Genomic DNA, 13,488 nt, shown 5'->3' on the forward strand with positions numbered 1-13,488 from the left:
TTTGGCCTAGGCCAGCTGGTAACAAGTCACAATTGTGAAGGTATGTAGCATGCTTACATCAGTGGGAGAATGTCCTCTTCAGAAAAAGCAAAGCAGGGGCCAGGCGCGGTGTCTCACGCCTGCAATCCCAGCACTTTGGGAGGCCAAGGAGGGTCAGAACGCTTGAGCCCAGGAGTTCAAGACCAGCCTGGGCAACATGGTAAAACCCAGTCTCCACCAAAAAAAAAAATTAGCTAGATGTGGTGGTGTACACCTGTAGTCTCACTACAGGTTGAGGTGGGAGAATCACCTGAGCCCTGAAGGTCAGAGCTGCAGTGAAATGAGATTGTACTACTCCACTCCAGCCTGGGTGACAGAGTGAAACCCTGTCTCAAAAACAAAACAAAAAAGAAAGAAAGAAGAAGAAAAGCAGAGGTTATAGGGCTGTTCCTTAAAGGATATAATGAAAGACAATGGGGAGACACAAAGACAAGGTGAGGACCGCCCCACTAGGTAACAACAAATTAGCGAGCCCTACTTGTACTTACGTAAAAGAAGACACAATAAGAAAATGAGATGGAAGTGGAAGGAGAGATGTATATTATATATGAAAGACAAAAAGTAGAGTTATGAAGACCAAGGAGAATTCTTTATGAGACAACAAAAAAAGCAAATAAGAATTTAAAAAGAAAAAGGCCGGATGCGGTGGCTCATGCCTGTAATCCCAGCACTTTGAGAGGCTGAGACAGGTGGATCACTTGAGATCAGAAGTTCAAGACCAGGCTGGTCCACCTGGCGAAACCCTGTCTCTACTAAAAATACAAAAATTAGCTGGGCATGGTGGCAGGTGCCTGTAATCCCCGTTACTTGGGAGGCTGAGGCAGGAGAATTGCTTGAACCTGGGAGGCGGAGGATGCAGGGAGCCAAGATGGTGCCATGGCACTCCAGCCTGGGCAACAGAGCAAGACTCTGTTTCAAAAAAAAAAACAAAAGAATTTTAAATTAAAAAAAGAGAAAGAGAGAGGAACAACAACAAAAAAATCTGGGATAGTTTTATCCAAAAGGGGAAAGGCAGGAATAGTCTCAAAACAGGGCCTTTGAGAAACAGTCTAAAGATACATTGAAGAGAACAATTAGGATTCTTTCAGCAGGATCCAGAAATCCATCACCAAAGTTTGGGCCAGAGATCAAAGACGGATTTAATTTGGGCTCAAACTTCTCCAGAAATCAAAAGTGGAGATTAAAAGAAATAGATTAATCTGAAAATGGAGAATAAAGAGAATGTGAAATAGCTATATCCCTAAATTCAAGACCTAGCTACTAAAGGAATATTCAGACCAAAGGCACTGATGACCATCCAAGGGTAGCTGTTTGGTATTTTTCAAATGAGCCAGTATATTTCAGCACTGCCCAAGAGAAATATAATGGCATTCATCAGCGTGAGAGCATATGTAATTTAAAATTTTCTACTAGCCACATTTTTTAAAAAGCAAGAAGGTTAGTTGGGCATGGGGGTGCATGCCTGCAGTTCCAGCTATTCAGGAGGCTAAGGTGGGAGAATCACTGGAGCCCAGCAGTTCAAGGCCACAGTGAACTATGAGTCCACCACTGCCCTCCAGCCTGGGAGACAGAGCAGGACCCCTTCTTTAAATTTAAAATAAAATTAATAAAACTTTAAGAAACTAAAAGAAACGGCTGAAATTAATTTTAATAATACACTTTTAACCAAAGTTGGGAGTTTCATGTACCAAAATGTTACAATTTCAGTAAATAATCAATATGAAAAAAGTCTTGAGATATTTTACATTCTTTTTTCTTCAGGCTAAGTCTTCCAAAATCCTTTTTTTTTTTTTTTTTTTTTGAGATGGAGTTCTGCTCTTGTTGCCCAGGCTGGAGTGCAATGGAGCGATCTCGGCTCACCACAACCTCTCCCTCCTGGGTTCAAGCAATTCTCTTGCCTCAGCCTCCCGAGTAGCTGGGATTACAGGCATGCACCACCATGCCTGGCTAATTTTGTATTTTTAGTAGAGACAGAGTTTCTCCATGTTGAGGCTGGTCTCGAGCTCCTGACCTCAGGTGATCTGCCTGCCTCAGCCTCCCAAAGTGCTGGGATTACAGGCATGAGCCACCATGCCCGGCCCCTTCATATGTTTTATACTTTACAGCACATCTCAATTCGGGTTGAACATACTTCAAGTGTTCAAGAACCACATGTGGCTTGTGGCTATTATATTGGACAGCACAGATATACAGTATACATATGTGCATATGAGGTCTAAATATCATGTATATTATAAAGAAGGCTTACCTACACAGCACACAAATGATACTGTAAGTTCTTACCTTCAGTGAAGTTTAATCATGCATTGGAACTTTCTGTAAGTGCTAAACCATAGTGGGTTGAGTAGGAAAATACTAGATAAACAGAGGTAGTAAAGAAAGGCTGGAATCTTGGAATACAATCTCAGATATAGAAATACACATTATTGGCTGGGCGCAGTGGCTCACACCTGTAATCCCAGCATTTTGGGAGGCCGAGGCAGGTGGATCACGAAGTCAAGAGATCGAGACCATCCTAGCCAACATGGTGAAACCCCGTCTCTACCAACAATACAAAAATTAGCCAGGCATGGTGGCGTGTGCCCGTAATCCCAGCTACTCAGAAGGCTGAGGCAGGAAAATCGCTTGAACCCAGGAGGCAGAGGTTGCAGTAAGCCGAGATCGCACCACTGCACTCAAGCCTAGAGACAAAGCGAGATTCTGTCTCAAAAAAAAAAAAAAAAGAAAACAAGAAATACACATTGTTTTTTACCTTGGGCACAGCAGTGAAAAGACAACTTCAGTTCAATCTACTAGGTGAGACAAAGAGTTGCATTACATTTTCCACAAGAAATGGTGCTAATTATTTCACAATGAATATTAATATAGTACAGTAGTTCAATAATGAAATGGAAATGAAAAGGGAGAAAGAAAAACTTACTTAAATTTGTAGCTTTCTCGCTTATTATTCACAAACCCATCTGCCAAATCACGTGGTAAGATAATTTCCAAGCTAGGTATTAATTTTTCATCTTCATCTATGGAATAAATCTGCAAATGTGAAGACAACAAATCGATATAAAATGGTGAAATTATGGCTTGAACTATGACCATGTTATTATGACTTGTAATGATATGAAAATTATTGTCTTAAGATTAAAAAGTCATAATATCATACAATTTGAATAATTTTTCTCTTTGAACTGTGTGTAGATTCAGGTAAATATATGGAACTGAACCAGAAGTAAAACCTAAATTAATGCTGTATCTAAGTCAGATCATCTTTGAATGATCTAACATTCAAATATGCACATTTGAATATCTCTGTTATTATTGTCATTGAGAAACTAATAGCCTTGAAAACAACATTTTATCTAAGTATTGCTTTAGTATTATGTATCAGGAGTTAACATTTTACTACAATCAATAAGCATTTCTGAGCATTTACAAAATACCAGAGATAAAAGGACTAGGTTTGGAGCCATCTCAGATAGCTCACCAAGAATGCTCTAATTCAAGTTATGTTCAAAGAAGCCTGAGGTTCCATGAGACATTTTCAGGCGTTTGATAAGAGAGATGTGGCTTCAAAAGACACATGTAATTCATGTATTTGATGTCATTTTCAAGGTTCTCATTCCAGCTCAGCCACTAATTAGCAAGTGACCTGGGAGAAATCCTTTAGCCTTTCTAAGCTGATATGGAAATACAGGGTCTTAACCAACATCCTTAGGACTGTAAAATTCTCTGATTCTCTTCCTGGTTTCCTACTCCATCATTTATTGGCCAGGAAAATTAAGAGTCAAGCCTATAAAGAGGTCATGTAGAATAAATAAAAGCATAAGATTTGTTGTCCCAAGACTTGGGTCCAACACTGAGCTCAATTTACCAGCTGTGTGACCAGCCACCACTTTCAGAATTGAGGTTCCTTATACATAAAATGAGGAAAACAGAATTACCTCCTTTACAAGATTGCTGTGGGGATCAAGTGATGTAATGGAAATGGAAGTATTTTGTAATGCACCATTGGAAAAAAAAAAAGTCATTAGATTAAAAAAAAAAAAAAAAAAACTTCTTGTCTTTTACCAGGAAATAAAATTCTTTCTAACAGGCAATACTTCCTGCTTAAGACCCATGCTTAAACAGGATGCTTGGTTATGGGGAAAAAGTCATATTCCTAAGCAAGTAAAAGCCTACCTAAATCTCCAGAAAGTTTGAATAATTTTCTAAGCATATTTTTATTGAAACTTCTCATTTAAAATGTGAAGAACTCATGCAGAAAAGTCATTACATAAAATAAAGTATTTGTAGAACGCAATGGCATCAGGTTCAAGGCTTTCTGGCTAGGTTTTCTCAAGAGAGATTTAAAAAGTATATCCTGTTGGGCACTACATTTAAAAAAAAAAGTTTTATAGCCAGACAGGTGAGTGAAGGGGGTGTATAAGACATGAAACATACAAGAGTGATGAGTTACACCCATTTTTAAAAATTCTATATTTCTCTGCTCAGCAGACAGAAAAGAATATTAACTGCAGTTAATGACCCTCCGCTACTCTAATTAAGACACTCTTTGAGGCCTTAAGAAAAGTCCCTTAGAACCAGGTCACTTGTTTAGTGTAATATTGGCTTTCTATCCTTAGTCATAAAAATATTATTTGAGACAGGGAAGTTTTTTTTAGAAGACAGAACAAATGCAAGGATGAATATGAAAATGTTTTGAAATGTATAAAGCACTGTACAAATGAAAAGCATTGCCACTGTTAAAACTAGCAGAGATTCATTTTATATATCCTTTTTATTAATCTGTTATTATAATTTACTTTATGATGCCTTAAAGAATAAAAGTAATACAAGTACTATTATTCTTTAATAAAAGAATAAAAGTAATGAAGCTATAAAATGAAGAGAAAAAAAATACCTTTGAGTCACTCTCAATTTAATACTACAAAAAGCATTTCTAATCAGAGAAAGAACTCTACAATCTTTTGTGGAAAAGAAGATACGGCATTACAATGTGGGGTTTTTAAGGGAAAATAATGATATACTAGTTCAATATTTATTCATTCCAATTCTCTTTGTGTGTGGGGGGGACACCTAAAAATGTGACACCAAGAATATGACACCTAAAACTACTTCCTGGAGGATCAACCAATCCGCTCTACAGACTCACCAAAGAAATACAAAATGAGGTACATTAAAATATCCAAACACTGCATTTTAAGAGAAAAGAAATTTCAATATTAAATACAAGACTCTCCATCCACTTCCCTGAGCCCTGCCCCTACCCATCCTGTCTCTTGACCTTATCCCAGCCTCAGCTCTGACTGCTGAGTCCATGTAGATAAGCTCAACAGTTTAAGCTAAGAATCTGGGGGGAAATGTTACATATAATACACTCTTTACATATGATGCACTCTAAAAAGAAATGCATGTAAGTGATTATTAGTTAGAGGAGAGAAAATGGGAAGATACCCATGGTTCTTTCTACATTGTTTTATTCCTGTTCTAAATACATAAATTATATGAGGCAAATGGTTAATCATGAGATGCTATGATGTTCCACATAGACATATACACAGTATATATATGGAACAGAAATACAACATGATTAATATGTTCACTCCATATATTCACAAATATGATCCAAATTGCCGTTGCCTAAATTTTCACTTTGGGGGGCAAAAAAGGTTTCTGAAAAGGGGACAGCTTTGAAATCAAAAATCCTTAGTTAAAATTACAGCTCTGCTGTTCACAATAGCAAAGATATGGAACCAACCCAAATGTCCATCAATGATAGAGTAATGTGGCACATATACACTATGGAATACTATGCAGCCATAAAAAAAGATGAGTTCATGTCATTTGTAGGGACACAGATGAAGCTGGAAACCATCATTCTCAGCAAACTAAAACAAGAACAGAAAACCAAACACCACGTGTTCTCACTCATAAGTGGGAGTTGAACAATGAGAACGCATGCACACAGGGAGGGGAACATCACACACTGGGGCCTGTTGCTGGGTCAGGGGCTAGGGGAGGGATAACATTAGGAGAAATACCTAAAGTAGATAACAGATTGATGGGTGCAGCAAACCAACATGGCACATCTATACCTATGTAACAAACCTGCACGTTCTGCACATGTACCCTAGGACTTAAAAGTATAACAAATTTTTAAAAATAAAACAAATGTTCTAAAATTGAAAAAAAAATTACAGCTCTGCCACTCCCCAGCTGGGTACCTTGGTCACATTATTTATCCTGAAACTCAGTTTCCTAATCTGTAAAATGAGGAAAATGACACCAACCTTGCAGGGTTCTTTTGAGAATGAGAGATAATGCAGGTAAAGCACCTGTCAGGTGGCCATTTCTCAAGATACATAAGAATGACTATGCTCCCTTCTAGGCAGAAGAGAGGATGTTTTGAAACATTTAAGAAGCATACAAAGTGCCAGGCGCGGTGGCTCACGCCTGTAATCCCAGCACTTTGGGAGGCCGAGGCGGGCGGATCCCGAGATCAGGAGATCGAGACCATCCTCGCTAACACGGTGAAACCCGTCTCTACTAAAAATACAAAAAATTAGCTGGGCGTGGTGGCGGGCACCTGTAGTCCCAGCTACTCGAGAGGCTGAGGCAGGAGAATGGCGAGAATCCGGGAGGCGGAGCTTGCAGAGAGCCAAAGACGAGATGCACCACTGCACTCCAGCCTGGGTGACAGAGCAAGACTCCATCTCAGAAAAAAAAAAAAAAAAAAAAAAAAAAAAGAAGCATACAAAGTATCATTGCTCAGAGTCAGGACAATGTCTTAACCTTTTTTATACCTTTCTGAATTTAGCACACTAGAGGAAGCACCTAGTAAATATTTGTTTCTGAATGAAGTACACATGCGTATTCTTCGGGTCGGGATGCTAAAGCATCTACCTAAATCTATTAATACAAGGAGTATATGTAAAGGTTCACGTTTATGTTGGAGAATAACAACAGAGTCAACAAGTTACTGAGGCCCCACTGGGTGCAAAGTACTACATATGTGAATGCTTTGTGCATTTGTGTCTATCTATATTTGTATTATTTCAGAGGTACATAAACATGCATCTCTTCCTTGCACGTTTTGCCCGAGTGCCAAAACGTACCTTTGAGTGTATCTGCATGTGCGGTGCTGCGTGAGTTTCCCAGAAAGGTGCTGTAAGTGCTTACGTGTAGTTGAAGCGCACGCTATACAGGCATACTGAACATGCACCAGTCTGCCCCCGCGTGAACACGTGTGCCTGGCTGCAAAAAAATATGGCTCTGTGCCGGGTCTGCGCCGTGCCAGGTGGGAGTGGCCTAGCTGTCAGTCGCGTCGCTGATAGCAGGACAGCAGTGTGCGAGGGTCTTCGCGGCTGCAGGGCTCCTCAGACAGTGTGTGCGAGATTCCAGGCGGCCTCGGCGCCCGCCAGCAAGCCCCTCACCTCCGCCCAGCCCCTTCGCGTGCCGCCCGACCCCAGCCCAGGAGGCCCCGCCGCGCCGGCGCCCCGGAGGCTCCAGCCCGTACCCCTTGTTGGTGCTTCCGGACAGGGGGCTTCACCCTTGCGAATATCTGGATCGTCTGCTTCACCATCTCCTCCCTGGCTCTGCAATGACCCTTGACCTCTCTCAGGCCCTGGTTGCCAAAACTAACTCCCACCACCTCCGGCGACCCACAGTCTTAGCAACAGTAGCTAGGGACACTACCCAGTGAGCACCGTGGCAGCCAGGATCCCGCCTCCTCCCTCTAATTGGTCGCAACCCAAAGGAAGCTACTAAGGGGCGGGGCTGGGGCGGGGCTGGGGCGGGGCTAGGGCGGGGTGGGCGGGGGGGGGGGTGAGGGGAGAGCGCCGCGCATGCGCAGGAGCGAGTGTCTGGGCTCTGGGTTTTGCACCAGACCGGGCCTGGACAGCGTGGTTAAAGGGTAACAACCACCATGCTTTGCCCCGCCCCGCTCATTCACCCATTTTATTCTCCATGCCCTTGCCTTAAAAAAAAAATACATGGGCCAGGTGTGGTTGGCTCAGGCTTGTAATCCCAGCAGTTTTGGGGAACTCGAGGTGGGAGCATGGCTTGGAGCCCAGGAATTTGAGACGAGCCTGGGCAGCATAGTGAGATCCCGTCTCCATAAAAAATACAAAAGTTAGCCAGGCGTGGTGGCACGCCTGGGAGGTTGAGGCAGGAGGATAACTTGAGCCCAGGAGGTCGAAGCTGCAGTGAGCCGAGATTGCAAAACTTACTTGGAGATCACAGTTCCGGCTTACTTGGAGATCACAGTCTGAAGAAGGAGACAGATTTTTCTTTTTTTTTTTTTTCCTTCACAAGGTCTCTCAAGTGACAAGGAGACAGATTTTCAACAGGAAACCAAAACCAAGGAATACAAGCTGTGCTATGATGGAATTAGAAGTAGGGCTAGCTCTGTTTTGGAAAAGGATAAAACTGGATGAAAGGGACTGTTTCCCACACAACGGTCACGGCAAGAAAGGATGAGCTCTTCAAACACTGTTAGCACATGAAAAGATAGTCAACATTATTATCCACGTGGAAAATATAAATTAAAACCACAATGAGGCATCACTATTCATCTATCAGAATGGAAAAAAAAAAAAAAAAAGTGGCAACACCGGATGCTGGCAAAGATGTGGAGAAACTGAATCAGTTGCACTTTACTGGTAGGAATGTATAATGTAAAACATACACTGTTTAAAGGTACAGACACTCTGGAAAATAGTTTGACAGTTTGTTACAAAACTAAGGGTGCAACTACTCTAAGACACAGCAGTTGCACTCTAGGGCATTTATCTCAGATGAATGAAAACGTGTGTTCACACAAAAACCTGCATATATGTGTTTATAGTTTTAGCACCTTTATTTGTAATAGCCCCAAACTGGAAAAACCCAGATGTTCTTCAGCTGATGGTTTAAAAAAACTGGAATACCATTCAGCGATTAAGAAGGAAGGAAGTGTTGATACGTGTAACAAATTGGATGAATTTTCAGGGAATTATGTTTCATGAAAGAAGCCAGGCTCAAAAGTTAAATACTGTATGGTTCTATTTGTATACCATTCGTGAAATGACAAAATTATAGAGATGGAGAGAAATTACTGGTTGACAGGGAGGTGTGCAGGGTTATAAAAGAAATCCTTGTGATGGGCTGTTCTGTGTCTTGACTGTGATGGTGGCCACAGAAATCTACACACGTGATAGCATTGCATAGAACAAATTACACACACATTCAAATAAGCACGTGTAAAACTGGCAAAAATCAAATAAAATTGAATGAGATTGATGGACTGTATCAATGTCAATTCTATGATTTTGATATTGTACTATAGTTATGCAAGATGTTACCACTGGGGAAAACTGGGAAATGGGTATACAAGTTCTCTCTGTATTATTTTTTACAAAATAAAAAGTTTATTAAAGACACCCCTCTTCCTTCCTTCCTTCCTTCCTTCCTTCCTTCCTTCCTTCCTTCCTTCCTTCCTTTCTTTCTTTCTTTCTTTCTTTCTTTTTCTTTCTTTCTTTCTTTCTTTCTTTCTTTCTTTCTTCCTTTCTTTCTTTCTTTCTTGACAAGGTCTTGCTCTGTCGCCCAGGATGGAGTACAGTGGCATGAACATGGCTCACTGTAGCCTCAACTTCCTGGGCTCAAGTGATTCTCCTGCCTTGGCCCCACAAGTAGCTGGGCTTATAGACGTGCGCCATCACACTCAGCTAATTTTTGTATTTTTTGTAGAGACAGAATTTCATCATCTTGCCCAGGCTGGTCTTGAACTCCTGAGGTCAAGCAATCCACCCACCTCAGCCTCCCAAAGTGCTGGGATTACAGCCATGAACCACTGCACCCAGCCTAAAGACTCTTAAGAAAACAAAAAACTAACTAAAGATTGGGAGAAAACTTTTGCAAGACACGTATCTTGATAAAAGGACTTGCATCCAGAATGTATACAAACTCTTAAAACCTAATAATAGAAAAACAAACAATTCATTTGTTTAAGGTGAAGGGAGGGTGCAAAGATTTGAACAAACACTTCACCAAAGAGGATCTATGGATGGCAAATAAGCACATGAAAAATATGCTCAATATCATTTATCATTAATGAAATGAAATTAAAACCACAATGAGATACCACTACACATCTCTTAGAATGGTGAAAAATAAGAAAATAAAACTGATAATACTAAGTGCTGACATGGATGAAGAGCATCTAGAACTTTCAAACATCACTGGTGAGAAAACAAGAGGAACCAGCCACTTTGAAAAATAGGTTTGTAATTTCTTATAAAGTTATACATGTACTTACTATATCACCCAACAATCCACCTCTTAGTTATTAACCCAAGTGAAATGAAAACTATGTTCACATAGAAATCTAAGCATGAATGTTTACGGTGGTTTTATTCACAATTGCCAAAAACTGGAAACAAAGTAAATGTTCTTCAGCTGGTAAATAGATAAACAAACTGATATATCTATGCTATAAAAAGGAATGAATTACAGATGCCTACGACAACATGGTTAAGTCTCACATTTATTATAAGTGAAAGATAACCAGACTCAAGGTTGCGTACTTTCTAATTCCATATACATATATGGAATTATATATATAAAATATATATCTAGTTTATATATAATATATAATATATAATCATTACTTATATTATATAATTATATATTATTATATTATATATAATGTAAATATAATATATAAATATATAATATAAATATACTTATAATTATATCATATATAATTAACATATAATATATAATGTCATATATGACTACATAATATATACTATATAATGTCATATGTAATTTTATATATATATATATATATATGACATTCTAGAAAAAGAAAAACTAAGGCTAGAAAAGAGATCAGTGGTTTCCAGGTGCTGAGGGTAGGAAAAGGGGTTGACTGCAGATGAACACGGGAGAGTTTTGGGGGGGCGATGGAACTGTTGCATATTTAGATTGTGGTTGTGGTAACATAACTATATGCATTTGTCAAAACTCATAGAACTATCTATACACTTAAAAGAGTGAACTATACTGTATATAAACTGTACCACAATAAGAAAAGAAAAAAAAAGACAAGAAGATTTGAGTATGAACAGGTGCTGCAATATCAGGAATGGAGAAGAAGAGAGAACCAGGCATTTATTATATAGACTTCAGGGCTTTTTCACCTAGCAAGGAAGAGATGACTCAAGATTGGGTGCAGGATTCACCTGGACAGGCAGAATAGATGGGAGTGGGGAAAAGGAGGAAGTAAGGAGTTGGGGACATGTTAAATTTCAATTGCTTGTGGGACTTCAGAAGTAGCTGGATAAGGTTTAGGAGTACGTTATGGTGGAAATATAGGCTTGGGAGTCATCATGAAGTTTTTTCCAGAAAGTGACCAAGTCACTCACGAGCACCGAGGTTGAAATCCTAACACTGATGGTGGGAGGTGGAAGAGGGGCTGCAAAAGAAGTTGAAGGAAGCAGCCAGAGAGGTCTGAGAGAGAAAAGGGAATGTTATGCCATGGAAGCCAAGGGAAGAGAACATTTTGAGAGGAAAGTATTCAACGGTGTTGAATAGTAAAGACGATGCACTGAAAAACATCCATTTCATCCAGCAACTAGAAGGTCATTAGTAATGTAGATTTCAGTGGAGTAGCGGAGTCAGAAGTTAGGTTGCCAGAGGCTGAAGAGTAAGTGGGAAGTTAGGAAGTGGAGGCAATCAAGATAGGCTGCTTTTCACAGAAGCCTGGTTGTGAAGGATTATGAAGAAGCAAAACACAGGTGAGAGCTAGAGGAATCCAGTGTACCAGTGGTCTTTGTCCATATCCAAAGGGGTATATCTAATAAAGAAGGAGAGGTTGACGGTATAGGGAAGAGAGAAGAGAATAGGTGTTTTCCTCAGATGAGCAATTGCACTTTACCAGGAGGGTGGAATGGAAGGTGAAAAGGTCAGGGAGCCAAGGGTATTCACAAAGGAGCATTTTAATCATGAAGTCTAGGCTGCTTAAAGATACTTGTGGTCTTTGGAGGAGTGTTGCAAAAGGAAGGAGGGAAATCTATGGGTCCAGGATATAGGACATTTAACAATTCCTATTTTGAGCTCTGTGTCATACGATTAAATGTTTTGATGGAGAGAAAATGTGGGTTCCAATCCTGCATCTGTCATTCCCAAATCCAATCTTTACTTGTGTGACCTTGGGCAAGTAATTTATGCTTTTAAGTCTCAGTTGCCTCATCCAATAAATGAAGATAGATAATAACAATAGCTACCTCATGGGGTCATCATGGACATGTAATGTGGGCATTAACATGGTTTGTGGTGAATAGAGAGTGCTCATATCTAAAGGGTTCTGACCTGTGGATTGAATTCCTTTGATTGTAAACACCTTCTAAAGAGCAGAAACAATGGCATACATATGCATATAAGACATACTGGAGATTGCAAACTCAAATGTCTCCTGGGTCCAGACCGATGATGTAAATTCATCAAGCAGACAGGCATATGATAATAGGGAATGTCATGGTGAACTGGAGACTAGTGCCCTAGCTAAAACCATTCACATTCAAAATGGTTACAGCACAGTACTGCCTAAATAAAGCACATTTGCAGGACTGTACTTCAACCCTTTTTTCTGTTTCTGGTATAACTGACCTCAGTAACTCCCAGGCCCACTGCTTCTGACAGGTTTACCTAAATCTCAAACAGATGGGTGAAATGGGTACAAAATAGGTTTTGAGATTAAATCTCCAAGTCACAGTGTCTTTCCCACCCCTGGATTTATATTCAGTGTTATTATTTGTATTTTATCTGCTTGTTTAAATGTGAGAATTAAGATGCTTTTCAACTATTTAAAAGATGATTGAACTTTGCAGTTGCCAAAATAACAGATAATTGTACCAGGCAAATTAGCCAGGGTTTATAAGCCTCAAATCTGAAAGAAATTAAGCTATGCCTGAAATGAATTAGTCTATAGGCAAGTTAGTTGGATTTGTTTGCTTGTATGTTTTGTTTTTAAAAAAATGAAACTATGCTCTCGCACTAGTTTTCAAATACCTCTTTAGCTGTTGCTGCTACAACTATAAAATGCATCATTTTATTTTATAAGTCTGAAGAGGGACCAGTAAAAATTTCATGGGCTGTAATTTTGATATAGAATATGTACATAAAATTACCTAATTGCAGTAAATTTCTCCCTCCCCTAGTTTATACATGGCTTTGGGGAATTTATGTTTTTGCTTGTTCAAAAATCTTTCATGGTCACAGCATGACTGTCCCCTCCCACCCCCGCCATTATAAGGTGAACAAGACTTTCCAGACAGGTGCTGGAGGCTTCACTAACAAGAGAGAAAACGTTTGACTGGGGTCTTCTTTTTTTTTGAGATGGAGTCTCGCTCTGTCGCCCAGGCTGGAGTGCAGTGGCATGATCTCCGCTCACTGCAAGCTCCGCCTCCTGGGTTC

The 13,488-nt window shown here is 39.9% G+C and overlaps 2 protein-coding genes across 4 annotated transcripts in view; one reads left to right on the forward strand and one right to left on the reverse strand.

Moving 5' to 3' along the window:
* The window catches only part of KIF6 (kinesin family member 6), a 381,700-nt gene extending 373,936 nt beyond the window's left edge, over positions 1-7,764 (reverse strand). For all 3 annotated transcript variants that reach the window (XM_050787599.1, XM_050787598.1, XM_050787602.1), the window contains exons 1-2: positions 7,550-7,764; positions 2,960-3,069 (exon numbers count right to left, since the gene is read on the reverse strand). In XM_050787599.1, coding sequence (XP_050643556.1) covers positions 2,960-3,069; positions 7,550-7,615 — 176 coding nt within the window. In that variant the 5' untranslated portion in view covers positions 7,616-7,764. The remainder of the gene's footprint in view (positions 1-2,959; positions 3,070-7,549) is intronic.
* The window catches only part of DAAM2 (dishevelled associated activator of morphogenesis 2), a 979,794-nt gene that overhangs the window by 798,703 nt on the left and 167,603 nt on the right, over positions 1-13,488 (forward strand). The gene's annotated exons all lie outside the window — the stretch shown is intronic.

The sequence above is a fragment of the Macaca thibetana genome, chromosome 4 (assembly GCF_024542745.1).
Source record: "Macaca thibetana thibetana isolate TM-01 chromosome 4, ASM2454274v1, whole genome shotgun sequence".
NCBI classification, from domain to species: Eukaryota; Metazoa; Chordata; class Mammalia; order Primates; family Cercopithecidae; genus Macaca; species Macaca thibetana.